This window comes from Artemia franciscana, chromosome 2 (genome assembly GCF_032884065.1).
Source record: "Artemia franciscana chromosome 2, ASM3288406v1, whole genome shotgun sequence".
In the NCBI taxonomy this organism is placed as follows: Eukaryota; Metazoa; Arthropoda; class Branchiopoda; order Anostraca; family Artemiidae; genus Artemia; species Artemia franciscana.
The window spans coordinates 44,687,911-44,704,569 of NC_088864.1; the positions used below are offsets into that span (position 1 = coordinate 44,687,911).

Sequence of the window (16,659 nt, forward strand, 5' to 3'; positions counted from 1 at the left end):
TCAACTGAAATTAGAAGACTCCCTTTGTGACCAAATTCTTTTCCTCCATGCCTTTTTTGGATGCGATTTGACTTCGCGAATTTATGGCATAGGAAAATCTACACCACTGAACCACGCGAAAAAAAAAGAAAAACTTCCAGGATATTGCCGGACTATTCCTAGATTCAGCTTCTACAAAAGACATCATTAGAAAAGCTAGAGAGAAGGCCATGCTTATCTTTTTTAAGGCTGCAGAAAATTAAACAAGTCTTGACCAGGTCTGCTACAGAAAATTCCTCAATAAAGTTGGAAGTTCTGGGAAGTATGTAGAGGTAACAACGTTCCCACCAACAAGCGATGTTTGCAAGTATCATTCGCTTCGAGTATACTTCCAAGTACAAGCGTGAAAAAATGTGGAGTATCGACTTGATCCTTTGGAGTTTGGCTGGATTGTGCGGAAAGGAAAGTTGCGATCTCTATATTCAGATGGATCACTGGCACCGCCTTCCCTTCTTTCAGCGTTCCACTGTAATTGCAAGAGCGAGTGTTCGATACTGGGATGCTCTTGCAAAAAGCACGGCTTAAAATGTACCTGGGCTTGTGGCAATGTAAAGGAACACGCTGTTCTAACTGTGAAACGGTTGGTGCTAGAAATCTTGAAGATGATGGTAGCAAAGAAGAAGACCAAGTTTTTAAACAGCTTTGCCATTATCCAATTTTTACATGTGTTACTGTGGTTTTTACTTGCCTTGTGTATTTGATTTTTGTGTTGCACTATATCTGAGTGTATCGATCTCCTATTTGTAACTAATATTTCGTCTCAGCTAAGAGAAGCTCTTTGACAGATTTTTGTTGTTGTTGCCAAATATGCGTTTCAACTTCCCCCTTTTCGTCCTCATTCTTACTCAATTTCACAAAACTAAGGTTCCGGGCATATTGGACTTTACGTGGACCCATTCTTGGTTGTTACCAAGGTGCAAGGCTGCAAATGTTTTGCCATAGTTTAATATACACCTGCAGGCTGAACCTCTCCCCCAACCTCACTGTCTCTCAAAGCTCTAAGCCCCAAGCAAATTCTTTTGACTTTAAACATTTAGTTTCATGTTCTGATGAAACGTAGAAGTGATGTATCTAATCACATTTGCTAGTATTTACTCAAATCAACATTTTTTGCCTCAACCTCAAAAACTCAAATTTGTGAAAGAGATAGAGCGGCAAACTTTTTGGATTGGGAATCAGCACATATTTTTAGACCCCTTTTTTCACATGTAATCAATGAAACTATTAATTTCTGATACAAACTCAGTTTTGACTATCTTTTTCAGGTTGAATACAGAGTTCCTTGCTTTTTATTTGTGGAGGGTGACGGAAATTTAAGGTTCTTAATTTTCACACACACTGAAATTTGATGGTGTAATTTTCATTGAGATTGAATCCCTGTCTTGAAGTACCTATGTTTTGCCACTTACAGTTTTTACAGTTTTTTTGTGCCATTAACTTAGATCAGTGACTCTAAACTTAAGCAGTATTATTATTCAGTTCCAACAGAAATAGAGTTCTGACTATCATTTATAGAAAAGACTGAGTTTTGTATTTTGTTTTGTAGTGGGGGGGGGGTTGAAATTTATGTTTAATAGTTTTCAGACACACTAGTGTTGACAGTGTAATATTTATCAGACTCACATCCTGTTTTGGGAATGTCTGCCTGTTGAAACGTACAATTTTCTTGTGTTAATTACTTTTAAATTGTGGCTCTAAATTTAATGAATAATGCTCGTAATTTCCGATACTTACTCAGTTTGAACTTTTTTTTCAGGGTTAATATTGATTTCAGCGTTCTTTTTTTTTTTTTTATTGGGGACAAAGATTTGACAGTATAAGTTTCATTTTAGTTACATCCCATTTTGAGAGTATCTTTGTCCTAATAACTTTTATATATGACCTACATTCAATCAATAGTGTTACTGTACTCAGTTCTTGCTGTCGTTTTCAGGACAAATATAGAGTTCACATTTTTTTATTATTATTATTATTATTCATTATTTTTTTCTTTTTTACGGGCTGAAACTAAGTCCCTTTCTAGGAATGTCTATTTCTTATAAAATAAGATTATACAAATTTCTTGTGCTAATAACCTGGATATTTTACTGTAAACTTAATAGCATTCCGTGGTTCTGACACAAACTCAGTTTTTACAATTCTTTTCAGAGAAATTACAGTTCCGTGTTTTTTTTTGTTTTTTTTTTACTAAGTGCTAAAAATTGTTTAAATTTGACAGCACAAAATTTATCAAGATCACATCTCTTTTTGGGAGTGTTTATTTCTTGTAAATAAAATCCTACAGATTTCCTGTTCTTGCTTTGATATATTGCTGTAAAATAAACAGTATTAGTATCTTTTTCAGAGAAAATACTAAACTTAATAAGTGTAATGTGTAAATTGACTTTTTAAAGTTTTGTTTACTGTTGACAGAAGTTGCTCCATACTCACTAGTCATGAATGAATACAGTTTGATACAGTACTTCCATCAAGGCTGATTTGTGCTGAGAAACATTAAGCGAAATCTACCATGTTAGGAATTGTTGTATAATCCTATTTCTTCAAGAAACAGACTGTGTATGGTTAACAAACTGTTTTTGTAATAATCAAACTTTAATTTACTTTAATTTTAGGTTTTTAATGTTAAGTATCAGAATAATATTCATTGAAAGGCATATTAATTATTGTCATCGTAGAGAAGTTTATAGGTAAAATGCTATTTGCATGTAAAATAGCAGTTTTATTCCTATTTTCTAGATGCAAAAATCACTTCTAAGAAATTTTGGCTTCTGTGTAAGGCAAAATCGGTATTTGTCATCAAAAGCCGGTAATGATGAGAGTGATGTAATTGAAGCCCGTAATAAGATCCGCGCTTTAAAACCACCAATGCCAGATATCAATTTGGAAAAATGGCCAGGCAGTGTTGACTATGATCCAGATGGTGCAATTGTTTACAAGTACTTCAAATATTATCCAAAGTAAGTAAACTATCCTCTTGTTTGCCACTGATGAATATTGCAAGGGTAATTTAGGGGATGCTTTGAGTTTTCAAGATTTTAGTCTTCACGCTCGTTATCTTCGGAAGGTATGGAAAGCGTGTCCAAAAAGATAATTTCTTAAACCATATTGGCCTGCCATAACAAAATAAATTTGAAGAAATAAATATCGAGAACAGTTTTTCTTTAAGTCCAACAAATATACTGGCCGGAAAGAAACTAATTTTTCGTAAGGATAACTGCCTGTTTTCTTCAGTGCTGTCAGAAAAATTTTCAGGAAATGCAGAAAAATTTTCAGAAAAAAAAATGTGGACAGACTAACCAATCAAACCAAACAATTGAACAATCAAAAAAAGTTTAGCACAAGAAGTATTAAACAGCTTGCAACGTAGCTGCCCAGGCTTGTTCGGTTGCAAGGTCGATTAAAACGATTTCAGTAATATTTAACGAGAGCCATGACCCTTTGTTAGTCGTAGGTGTTGGTAAGTGGTTCGTTTGATTTTCGAAATTCGGTTTTAGGGCTTTTAAGTTTTTTATTACTTCTAATTTTGGACTTTGTTTGTCTGTTGTTTCTGTTAGTTTTTCATGTTGTTTGGTTTTTATAAGTTTAATTCTTCCAACTTTGGTTTTATTTGTTTTTTTCTATTGGCTTTCCACATTGTTTAGTTTTATCCAAGTTGTCTCGACTACATTTTTTTGTATATTATACTAATTTCTCTGATGGCGCTGAAGAAGGGAAGTGATTGTCCTACCAAAATATTCGTTTTTCGTCCAGATTTGTTGGCTTTAGAAAACACAATTTTTATGGCACTTGGTATTTACCAAGTGACATATAGCGATCGTAAGTCTGTCTTTCTGTCCCGGTTTTGCTCGTTCGGGCACTTCCAGATAAGCTAGGACCATAAAATTTGGCAGGCTTATCAGGTACCAGACCATATTAAATGAGAAATAGTGGTTTCCCCGATTCGATTATCTGGGGGGGGGGGATGGTTAATTCGGAAAAATTAGAAAAATGAGGGATTTTTAACTTACGAACGGGTGATCGGATCTTAATGAAATTTGATATATAGAAGGGTATCGTGTCTCAGAGCTGTTATTTTTAATCCCGACCGGATTCGGTAACATTGGGGGGAGTTGGAGGGGGGAACATGAAATCTTGGAAAACACTTAGAGTGGAGGGATCGGGATAAAACTTGGTGGGAGAAATAAGCACAAGTCCTAGATACGTGATTGAAATAACCGGGATGAATCTGCTCTCTTTGGGGGAATTGGGGTGAGGGGTTAATTTGGAAAGATTAGAAAAAATGAGGTATTTTTAGCTTACGAACGAGTGACTGGATCTTAACGAAATTTGATATTTAGAAGGACCTCGTAACTCATACTTCTTATTTTAAATCCCGACCGGATCCATTGTCATTGGGGGAGTTGAGGGAAGGGGAACTGGAAATCTTGAAAAACGCTTAGAGTGGAGAGATCGGGATGAAACTTGGTGGGAAGATACTTGATTGAAATAACCAGACCGGATTGGCTCCCTTTGGAAAAGTGGGGGGGAGTAATTCGAAAAAAATAGAAAAAATGAGGTATTTTTAACTTACGAACGGGTGATCAGATCTTAATGAAATTTGATATCTTGAAGGGTCTTATGCTTCAAACCTCTTATTTAAAATCCCGACCAGATCCAGTTACATTGGGGGTAGTTGGAAGAGGAAACCGGAAATCTTGGAAAACGTGAAAATTGAGGTATCTTTATCTTATGAATGGGTAATCGGATCTTAATGAAACTTGATATATAGATGATAAACTAGATATATAGAAAGATGTTGTGTTTCAGATTCTCCATTTTCAGTTCGAATCGGTTCCGGGGACATAGGGGGAGGGGGATACAGAAATCTTGGAAACCGGAAATCTTGGAAAACACTTACAGTGGAGAGATCGGGATGAAACTTGATGGGAAGAATAAGCACCAGTTCTAGATACGTTATTGACATAACTGGACCGGATCCGATCGGTGCTTCTGGACGTGCTAAGACGATGAAAATTGGTAGGCGTGTCGGGGACCCGCAAAAATTGAATTGGTAACAGTCGTTTCTCCGATTCGACCATCTGGTGGGCTGGAGGAAGAGGGAAAATTGAACAAAATGAGGAATTTTTAACTTACGAATGGGTGATCGGATATTAATGAAATTTGATATTTAGAAGGACCTCCTGTCTCAGAGCTCTTAGTTTAAATCCCGGCTGCATCCGGTGATATTGGGGGAGTTGTATGGGGAAACAGGAAATACTTGAAAACGGTTAGAGTGGAGAGATCGGGATGAAACCTGGTGGGTAGAATAAGCAAATGTCGTAGATACATGATTGACGTAACCAGACTGGATCCGCTCTCTTTGGGGAGTAAGGGGGGCAGTGCTTTGGCGATTTCAGTGCTTCTGGACGTGATAGGACGATAAAAATTGGTAGGCCTGTCAGGGACCTACACAAATTGACTGATAAAATCGTTTTCCCCGATTCGACCATCTGGGGGACTGAAGGGAGAGGAAAAATTAGAAAAAATGAGGTATTTTTAACGTAGGAATGGGTGATCGGATCTTAATGAGTTTTGATATTTAGAAGGACCTCGTGTCTCAGAGCGCTTATTTTAAATCCTGACCGGTATTAAGCCTCTGATTTTCCTTTTAAATCGATCTATTGATTCTTAGAATTCTGCTAGAGCTAATGCCATATGTGCTCTTGGCTCTTCTGACCTCGTCACAAGCGCCATATGAGCTCTTAGCTCTTGTTAATCTTTATTTCTTCGATTTTTTCTTGTGGGGGGGGGTCTCTAAATTAAATCTTGATAAGGTGAAATTGTTAATTCAAATAAAAAGATAAAGAATCAAGAAAATATGTTTTAAAGATAGAAAAAAAAACTACTTGAGGAATGAGATTTAAGATAAAAGAATAAACAACTTCGCCGTTTTATGCAACGAGCAGAAAATTTAAACTGCATTTGCACGGCCATGAGTAATTTGTGATTTTGCAATACATAAAACAAAACAGATATTCGCAAAGTTTTTTTTTGCTTATTAAGCAAATAGTTTAGTTTATTTAACTATTTTTTTTTTAAAGCATGTCGGCTTGATATTTAGCATGGATGTTCATTTTTTGAAAAAAGCTTTTGAGTCATTCTGAAAACTTCTATTTTAAACTGAGTTTGAAGGCCTCGAAATTCTACAGCTCGGGATCCCCACTTATTTTAGCTGCCACTAGTTCAGGTTCCAAAATGATATAATGTGGAAATTATCTCTTACTTTCCACCGACTTTGGTCAAGTCTGACTATTTTCTGGTTAATCTCTTGGTGACAGTAATTTAGGAATCCCCCTTCCTTTCCCTCTTGTAGAGGTCTGATAGCATCCAGACAACCTAAACGCATAACAAGGCATTCGCTATTACATCATACTAAGTTTCTTTGAGACCTGACCACCTTTTGTGGTAAATACCGTAATGAAAAAAGAGTCCCCTCCCCCTTTCCCTTAGGTTAAATCGGGTCCTGACTACAAAAAAAGAGTAATTAAAACATTCTTTCATCCTTTCAGCTCTTTCATCCTATCGAGTTTGGTTGATATCCAACTGGCCCTTTCTCTAGATATCCTGATGACAATAATTTTATTACCTCCCCCTTCACCTCAAAGAGGTTGGGCCGTTTCTTGAAAACCAAAAGGCAAAACATGGACATTGATTACATCCCATCTAGTTTTATTGGGATCCAAGATTTGGCCTTAGGGTGATATGGCTTGGTTTGCGCTGGTTTAGTTCATTCCTCGTGGTCCAAACTAATTTTGTCGTTGAATAAGTTTTATTTATTATTTCCAAGTTTCTGATTCTCTTCTTTTCAAAGGAGCGCAATAACGGTGGAATGGAAACCCTGCAAATGCATTATTCTCTCCTTTTCTATAGCCTGTATATACTTGACATCAGAAAAATGTTCGACCTTGATTTTAAATGGTAAAAATATGTAGAAACGTATTCTTTTACTGACCCTGAGAGAGGGTATTTTCAGCAAAATATCGAATACATTGCGTTGTATTATTTGCAAAGAAAAAAAAAAAAAAACATTGTTTAAGTTGCTGACTTAGATATTGTACTCTTTGGACATATCTGGAATGAGGGGGCTAATAAACTTCCCTTGAAAAAAATCATAAAAAGACTGGTGTTAAGATGCTCTTTTTTATGCTTTGCTTTTTGTAGGGCTGTTAAGGCCATTTGCTTTAGCAGCAGCAACGTTATGTTCTGATCAACCCCCCTCCTTCCCCTGTTAAGGGTAGAATCTGAGAACATCCAGTTCTATGGCCATCGTTAACTGCTTGCTGACTTGAATTGATATACAATGTATTGACTCTACTTATCTAGAAAGAGTGGGAGATTGATGGGATTGAAAACTCGAGAAAACACCAGAGAAAATAACAAGAGAAAAATCAGAGAAAATAACAATCCTAACTAGTGACTCTTATTTTGTAATCACAGCTTTTCATGCTTTACATTCGATTCAACTTTTTTTCAAGTTCACAAATAATTTATTAAACAAAATTACTATAAATCACACACTATCTTCGACTGCAGGAAAGCCCAAATGGGCTTGTAAAAGCAGTCAAAGTGATTTCTTACTCCAAATCAACTTCATCTATACTACTTAAAAAAAAAAAAAAAAAAAAAAAAGATGCTGTTGTTTTACAACTTTCAATTACTATAAAAAAAAACCTTTTTTTCAACGCTGGTCTGTCAAGAAGTGTTTCTTCAGGCGTGTCTTGAATTGGGGCAGACTTACCGCACTTTGAATCCCCCCAGGAATCGAATTCCAAACGGTAGGAACCATATGCTTTATTGTAAAACCTGAACGTGCAGTATTTTGCTCTTGGCTTGCCAACACTTCCGCATTTCTTCTATCATATCCTTGATAAAATGTATTCCTTTTAAATAAGTCAGAAAACACCTTCTTGACTTACTTGACTTACTTAAGTCTCCTGTCGGGCACTGCTCGGCGTAGAGAGTGACGTCTGCCTCCTCCACCCACTTCGGTCCATGGCGAGTATTTGCTCTTCGCCCTGTCTGATGTTTGCCATCGCCAAGAACTCGGACAGGCTGTCGGACCAACGTTTCTTCGGTCGGCCTCGAGGTCGCTTCCAACCAACTTTTATAGGGTCGAAGTCATAGATCATCTTTGCGGGTAGATGTGGTGGCATTCGAAGCAGATGCCCGAACCATCGTAAGGTTTGCTCGGCTGCTTGAGTCGAAAACCAAGACTACCTTGTGAGCTGCAGAAGCTTTTCATCGCTGACGAAGTCAGACCATCGTAGGCCCTCAATCCTCCTCAACCTCTTTGCATGAAATACGTCTATTTTCTTGAGGGTTGCAGCTGATGCTTGCCATGTCTCAGCTCCGTAAAGCATCACAGAACCGACAAGAGCGTTGAAGATCAGCAGTTTCGTTGTGCGACTGATATTTGGTTTTCGCCAGAGGTGACGATTTATTCTACCCATGACAGAAGACGCTTTAGATAATCTTGCCTGCAGCTCGGGGAGAAGTGAGCCATTTGAAGAAATTACGGAGCCCAGGTAGGTGAAGTCTTTAACAACCTCGATGCTAGTGGTGCTATCCAAGCTAACTGGTGAGTTAACAGTGGGAGAAGACGGGTATATGGCCATAATTTTAGTTTTGTTCCAGTTTATATGCAGTCCTACTTTGGCAGCCTCTTCTCGCAGAATTCGGAGCGCTTTGTCCTCTGTCCTCTCAATTGTCCTCTCAAAGGAGGGCAATTACGGTGGAGTAGAAACCCTGCAAACGCATTATTCTCTCCTTTTCTACAGCCAGTATGTACTTAACATCAGAAAAATGTTCGACCTTGATTTTAAATGGTAAAAATATGTAGAAGCGTATTCTTTTACTGACCCTGAGAGAGGGTATTTTCAGCAAAATATCGAATACATTGCGTTGTATTATTTGCAAAAAAAAAAACATTGTTTAAGTTGCTGACTTAGATATTGTACTCTTTGGACATATCTGGAATGAGGGGGCTAATAAACTTAGCCCCCTCATTCGGGCCAATATTATTCAAACGCTGATATACAAACGTTTCAATCTGGTAATCTCTAATCTGTCCTACGTTTAAAATACCAAACTTTCGAAAAATAGATTCAGTACTAACAATGCCTCTTTCATACTTACCTATAGCTCGTAAAACCTTGTTTTGTTGTATCTGTACTTTTTTGAAATTACCGTAAAAATTGCTAGCCCAAAGTGAACAACAGTAATATATGTATGGAGTTATTAAAGAATGATACAGCATAATAATTACACTGGTTGGAAAAACGTTTTTAACGCGACGCAGTATTCCAACACCTCTTGAGAGTTTAGAAGACACAATATCACTATGCTTTTTCCATGACAAATTTAAATCAATAACAAATCCCAGATAACGTGTTTCTTCTATTCGGTCAATTTTCACTCCATTAAATGTGATTGGCTGCGGCAACTCTCTGTGTGTTCCAGTTCTTTTGAATAACATTCAGTTAGTCTTTTTTTTGCATTCACTGCAAGTAAGCTCTCGGACACGAATGAGTGTAGACCTCGGTACTGTCTTAATTCCTGTACTGTCTTACCAATAACTAAAATGGCAGTGTCATCCGCAAATGATGTCAGAAGCCCTACTACACAAAATCTCATAGAATCAACATAAATCAAATACAGCAAGGGACCTAAGATCGAACCTTGTGGCACACCGCATGTTATGACAACAATACTCGACTTTTTATGCTCTATGCACACACTCAATTTTCTTCCTCTTAGGTAAGATTCAAACCATTTAAGACATGTTCCACGAATTCCAAGACCGCTCAACCTATTTAAAAGTCTACTAAAAACCACTGTATCACAAGCTTGTTTAAAATCAATAAAAATAGATAAAACATATAGTCCCTTTTCAAGAGCATTATTCACAGTATTTATCAAATGTTGCACAGAATGAACCGTTGAGTGGTTTTTGCGAAAGCCAAAATTATATTATGATTTAAAAAAATTATATTATGATTTTAAAAAATTATATTATGATTTTCCATATATCGCTCAATTTCAGCTGAGCATTGCAATGCTGTATGTGTTGCTGGTAAGTTTCCAATTGTATAACAATCGTAGTTTATGTAGTGTATTTATTTATGTAACATTGCAATGCTGTATGTGTCGCTGGTAAGTTTCCAATTGTATAACAATCGTATTTTTTGTAGTGTATTTATTTATGTAACTCTTCTGCAGGGCCAATGAGAAGGAAGACACACCTATTCAGCCATCTAAATTGCTTATGGTTAAAAGGAAAACGAGGAGTTGCTACGTCCCATGGTTTCATAAAGAAGTGATGGATAATCTTGGACTACGAAAGGTAATAGCTGGTTGATAACTAACGAATATGGAATCCTACGTTTTAAATACCCTTTTAAAACTTTTTGCTTTTTTAGATTCTATTGAATTGTAGCGTATTCCTTAAGATAGGCATGGTCAATCGCAGGATCGTGGACGCTGCGTCTCTTTAAGATCGATCCCCAGATCCCTTCCCTTTCTGGATAATATACAGTGGTATTTAATATGCATAAAACATTTCCAAATTAAAATCCTTAACAAAGATATCCTAAAGATAAGGTTGTCCATTTAAAATTGTGAAAGTTTTTTTTTTAGAATACTTTGCCATAACTGGCATATAATGAGTGCCACTGTACAATAGTATAACATTTGGAGTAACGCATACGAAAAAGGAGGAAAAACAGACAAAAAATGGGGAGGGGGACTCACAACTGAAAGAACCTAATAAGGCCGTGATGCGGAGACATGCGCCCGCAAGCTGTGTTTGAGAGCTTATTGTGCAGTATATCGAGTCTTACTTAAACATCAGGAACAAGAAGTTTTCTGATAAGAACCCAGTTTTTTCTCCAAGGCGGAAGAAACAACAAAAAGAAGACATGCGCCCGCAAGCTGTGTTTGAGAGCTTATTGTGCAGTATATCGAGTCTTACTTAAACATCAGGAACAAGAAGTTTTCTGATAAGAACCCAGTTTTTTCTCCAAGGCGGAAGAAACAACAAAAATTTACAAAATCTAAAATTGGAGTTTTAACACTTTTTTTTCTTAAGGAGGGAAAAAGTAAAAAGAATTAAATGATCCCAGAGAGTGAGAGTTGACCTTAAGATTAAGATTCCTTATACTTCCTTCTATTAACAACAATCTTATTTCAGATATACAGACATCTCTGGACTAACAGACAATCTCGGTGAAATGAACAATATGAGCTTTGTGCGAGTGTGCAATCATGCTTTATGAAACAATCCAAACAGCTTCAGTGTTGTAGCATCAACATTAACGAGTGACGTCCAAGAAGATCAGTCTCTCTTATTATATATTATTACTTTTTCTTCTGTCCAAATCGTCCCAGTTGATGCTATTGAAGACACCTACAGTTAGCGCGGAGATTCCTCAACGTCAACATTGGCCTAAGAAGTGAAAATGAGCTTAGTTAATCTTCTCGTTCAAGGAGTTTGCGTTGTCAGTGAGTAGCGCTGGGCAAAGGAAAATGTCAATCCATTCTCTCTGGGTATGATGCGGGAAATATAAGCTTCAGTAATCGCTTATCACGCAAAAGCTGCGAGAAAGGCTGATCAAGAAAGGTTGTTAGATCCTGATTTGCCAAGCTTGGTAAAAATGAAACCAGAATTTCTTACTTTGTGAGTCAGGAGGCGACGCAAAAAAATGCCGTGTACCCTAACCATCTCGTCCAGGTTTTGTCTGTCAGCGGGAAAAAAGAAGCGAGGGCGAACCTCCGAAGATCCCATGATATAGTCTCTCTCGTTGATAACAGCAACGCCCAGAGGTGTATAAAGTAAAAATTGCCATTATATTGGAGAATCTAGTAGAGGAAACGGCCCTCATGATGCAAAATAGACCCGACTGCAAGTTTTATAAAACGATAATAGAAAACAAAAAGATGTTGGTCTCCAATAATTATGGGTTTATAACGTGAATGTCTTATTTTGTTTATTTTAACTTCAGTTTCATAAAGAATCAATAGAATGTTTCTCAACCTTGCTGTTCAGAAACTTCCTTGACCTTTCCTGCTCGCATGAAGAGCTGTATATCTAGGTTACGAGAAGGCTTAAGAATCGTATATTCAATTGTATGTGTTCAGCAGCACGGAAGTTTTTCAAATTTATGGTGAAAGAGACGTAAAATACCGTATCAAAAACCCTGAGTTAAGATTAAATGCCTTTATTGCAAGCTCATTTGCTGTCCAGTCAATTGAATTTTCTGGAATTTTCAAGTATAATTTCCTCGAATTAGTGTTTCGGTATATGCATCTTGCTCCACAAAGAGACTGATACACTCTCCCCCCTTCTTTTGTGGACTTTGCAAGTTTGTAAGAAAATGTAGGTCATCGAAATTACTGGAATTATACCAATTTTTGAATAATTATCGGTGCTGTTCGATGAAACTGACTTGCCAGTAGGTAAAATTGATTCAGTCGTTGAACAGTTAAGATCTATCTATTCTTTTATAAAGGATTTATCTCAGTTTCAAACCAGTTATTGGTAAAGGACTTTTATTCTGATTTAATTAGACACTGAATTGTTTCAGTAGTTACGAAATAGTAAGAACATTTTTACGTCTTATAAATTATTAAATATATTCGTTCAGTATCTATAACCAAGTGGAATATCTGACGTCACTGAATAACTTGGATTAATTGAATTTTTTGTCCGCTGCATAAATTGAACTTTCGGCCTTATTAAATTAAGACATTTTCATATAAAATTAAAGAGCGGTATGCCAGTTTGGCAATAATAAGGATTATAGTGGCACAAAATTGTATCTATATTGGCGTGACCTGTGAAAAGTATAGCTTTGAATTTGTTCAGTTCATTCCAAGGAATGTTTACACAAGGCCAGAATTCAGGGGATAGCCATATATATAACATAATGGATAACAGCGAGTATGTGCATTGCCCGGTAATGAACTTTTTGCAAAACAACTGGGAAGAAGGTATTGAAGACGCTACTATTATTCAGCACGCAATAGACTTTTTTGAATGCGGTGTTATTGCTGATGCGAAAAGCGAATTTTGGGCGAAGGTTGCGCCTAATGATAATTGCCCCCGGCGCATCGGTGCGAAAGCTTCTGCGAATAATGTGAAAGATATTCTTGATTTTATTAAGAAACTGGACTCTGAGGAGGTATCAACTCCGATTTATGTGATCAAGTCTCCAACCGAGGTCCCGGTTTTGCCCGCAGTCGCGTATTCTAGGCTGTCAACAAAGGTGAATCGTGTGGAACAACTACTCAAGGTTGTTGCCACCAAGCTGGATGCTTATGAACTGAATTACCCGCAACTGCCGAAACCTGCAATTCCCGACTCGCATGCTACTATTGTTGTGTCGAACCTTCCATCTACCCTTTCGGACCCAATAAAACGAAAAGATCTGATAGATCAGATTGATGGACACGAATCAATCACTAGCATTCGTCCCGTTCGTGACAAACTGTTTATCAATATAGATAAGTCAGTTGCTGAAGATTTCCGCTTATCGGTGACTGGTGCGTTTACTGGCTCTTCTGCGAAAGTTCTAACCAAGAAGTTTTACGGACTCCTGAAGGGAATCCCGCCTGATTTTGAACTGTCCCACCTGATATCGTGCCCTGGTGTTTCTGGTGCCTCTAGGCTAGGGAAATCGCTTGCAGTAAAACTTGAATTCTCCGATGCAACATCAAGAGTCGAAGCATTTAGATATGGTCTCAAAGTAGGATACGAAATCCTAAGTGTTTATGAGTTCAAAGCGATTCCCCGGTGCTGTAACAATTGCCGATCCCCTGACCATCTCCAGTCGTCTTGTCCCAGTGTTACACCAAAATGTGCGCGATGTGCCGGTCCTCATGTTTCAGATAGAGACTCGCCTTGCAATTTGTCACCTAAGTGCGCAAACTGTGGAGGTGATCATGTTTCGTTTAGCCTCACTTGCCCTAAATTGAAAGCAATTGTCAGTCGCAAGTTACCAAAAACAAACTAATGTCTGAATCAGTATCACTCGTGTCCTTCAATATTAATGGGACGAAAAACAAGGACCTGACCATTGATGAACTGTACAGTAAGTTTGACATTGTATGCTTTCAGGAACATCTTTTGACCGCAACGAGTGTTAATTTCCTGCGTCGCAGTTCCGCCCACTTTGTTTTCACAACAAATGCTAAATCTACTTTTGGAAGGCCTTCAGGGGGTTTAGCATGTATTATAAAACAAAAGCTCAGTTTTCTGTCTCCGTCATGCTATTTCTCTGATGAACATTTATTGGCTATAAGACTTGGTAAAACCGTATTAATAAACACTTACCTGCCTCACGATGGGAAGAATATGACATCGCTTAATAAATTCTCCAAAGCATGCTCTAGTTTGAAAACTCTCCTTCAAAGTATAAGCAAAAATGGGTACGAATTTATTATTATTGGAGATATGAACACTGATGTAAAACGTGATTCTGCTCGTACTGTGAACCTACTTGATTGTCTCCCTGATTACAGAATAATTGCGAAGGATCTACCTTTCTCGTATGTGCATAATTCCGGCAGCTTATCGGATATTGATCACGTGATTTGTTCCCCGTTCATTACATCTTCAACAGTGCATGTCCACGAAGATGAGCAAGATATTGATCACCTTCCTTTATCGCTATGTTTTTCGATTAGAAAAGATAGTACTGACCAGGCTTGTGCTCCTGCCTCTAAATGGTTTGTGCGGAGTAATTGGAAAAATGTTAATATGCCATTATATATTTCAACCCTGGCCATTCTCCTTGGTTCTTTACGTGTACCTTTTCATCTACTCCAGCTGAGTGTTAGTCCTACTAAAAGTAATTATGATCTGAATCATTATTACAACCAAATCGTGTGGTGTTTAAAACGCGCTGAGGAGGTTGCTGTCCCTCAGGAGCGAGTGAGGAAAAGTACAAGGAAACCAATCTGGTCGTGTGACCCTGAGCTGAAAAGTGTGAAAAATAAAGCCAAATTGTGGCTGCGTATATGGGTTGCTAACGGTCGACCATTAGCTGGGAATGTGTTTGAAATAAAACAAAAAACTAAGCGTGAGTTTAAGAAATGTCTGCGATCGAGCCGTTACAAAGGGTTAGACTGTCCTACCAATAAGAAAGAATGGGACAAAGTGATTAATTCAGCTAAATTAAATAACTCGGCAAATCCTAATTGCCCCATTACGCCTTCCGGATGGTCTGACCACTATTCAGTTATATTTTCCAAAGTGAATTATGCAGTGCACGCGCTTTATTCGAAACTGCTTGATTCGGTTCTCCCGCCTTCCCTGACTCAGGCACAAGTTATTCCCGTTTCAGTTGACGCTGTAATTGCATCTGTTAAGAAATTGAAATCAAGTTCTCTTGATATTGACGGTATCAGTGCTTATCATCTAAAAATAAATTGCCCGTCTTTGTTTTTCCATTTACAGTTGTTTTTCCAAATGTGCCTTTGTTGTTCCCTCGTTCCTGACAGCTTTTTGTGTGGAACTGTCACTTCTGTACTTAAAGGAGGTAAGACTCCTTTGGATTGTTCTTCTTACAGGCCTATCACGGTTGCTTGTAATTTTAGTAAAATCCTTGAATACATCCTACTTCCTTTCATAAGTATGAATGCTAATTTCGGGGAGAATCAGTTTGGTTTTCAGTCTGGCATCGGGTGCCAGCACGCTCACCGTGCTCTTGCTTTCCTTCTTAAAGATGCTTCGGCTAAAGGGTATGGTCTTCATATTTGTGCTCTTGATCTTTCTAAGGCTTTCGATAGTGTTGTTCATAGTCAGGCTCTTTACTCTCTTTATAGTCACGGTATTAACCTTTCAGTTATTTTTCTTCTAAAGTTTTGGTATAGTAATTCTTATCTTCGAATTAAAACTAATGGTGCCCTTTCATTTTCTAATGTTCTTGTTCGTCGGGGCGTACGGCAGGGTGGAGTGTTATCTCCTAGTATTTTCAAATTTTGTATCTCTGGTATTCTTGAGAATATTTATTCTATGTGTTTTGTTGGTTTGAGTGATATTTCTTACCTTGCTTATGCTGATGACATTCTTCTAATTAGCCGGTCTAAACTCAGTCTATCGCAGATGGTTCATAAAGTTTCTTCTTCTTTTACTAAAATCGGTCTTTCGCTTAATGTTGATAAATGTGAGTATCTTTCTTTCAATGTTCCCTCTTCTCCTAGGCCTCTAATTTTTCAAAATTTGTCTATCCCTCATGTAGATTCGATCCGGTGGTTGGGTATTACACTTACAAAAAATCTTAAAACTCTTCGGGAGCGTGCTGTCTGGGATGCTAGAGTGAAAATCCAGATTGGTTACTCTAAAATTGTTGCCAATCGAGGGAAATACAATCGTATTGCCCTTGGTAAGCTTTATTCTACTTTTTCCGATCATTCTGTTCTTTACCTTTCTGGGCTTTACCCTATATTTAAGAAAAAAGATATTAGCGATATTCGATCCTCTTATTTCCGTTTCTGCAAATTTCTTCTCTATTTTCCTCTGTGGTATAGGAATCGAAAGATAATCAAAAAGTTCCATCTTCCGAACATTACTGAGAAGCTGAC

General features: G+C 37.6%; 1 protein-coding gene across 1 annotated transcript in view; it reads left to right on the forward strand.

Annotated features, from left to right (window-relative positions):
- Nucleotides 1–16,659, forward strand: part of LOC136042497 (large ribosomal subunit protein uL30m-like) — a 36,862-nt gene that overhangs the window by 15,349 nt on the left and 4,854 nt on the right. The window contains exons 2-4 of the mRNA XM_065727464.1: nucleotides 1,305–1,426; nucleotides 2,776–2,996; nucleotides 10,297–10,420. Coding sequence (XP_065583536.1) covers nucleotides 2,776–2,996; nucleotides 10,297–10,420 — 345 coding nt within the window. The 5' untranslated portion in view covers nucleotides 1,305–1,426. The remainder of the gene's footprint in view (nucleotides 1–1,304; nucleotides 1,427–2,775; nucleotides 2,997–10,296; nucleotides 10,421–16,659) is intronic.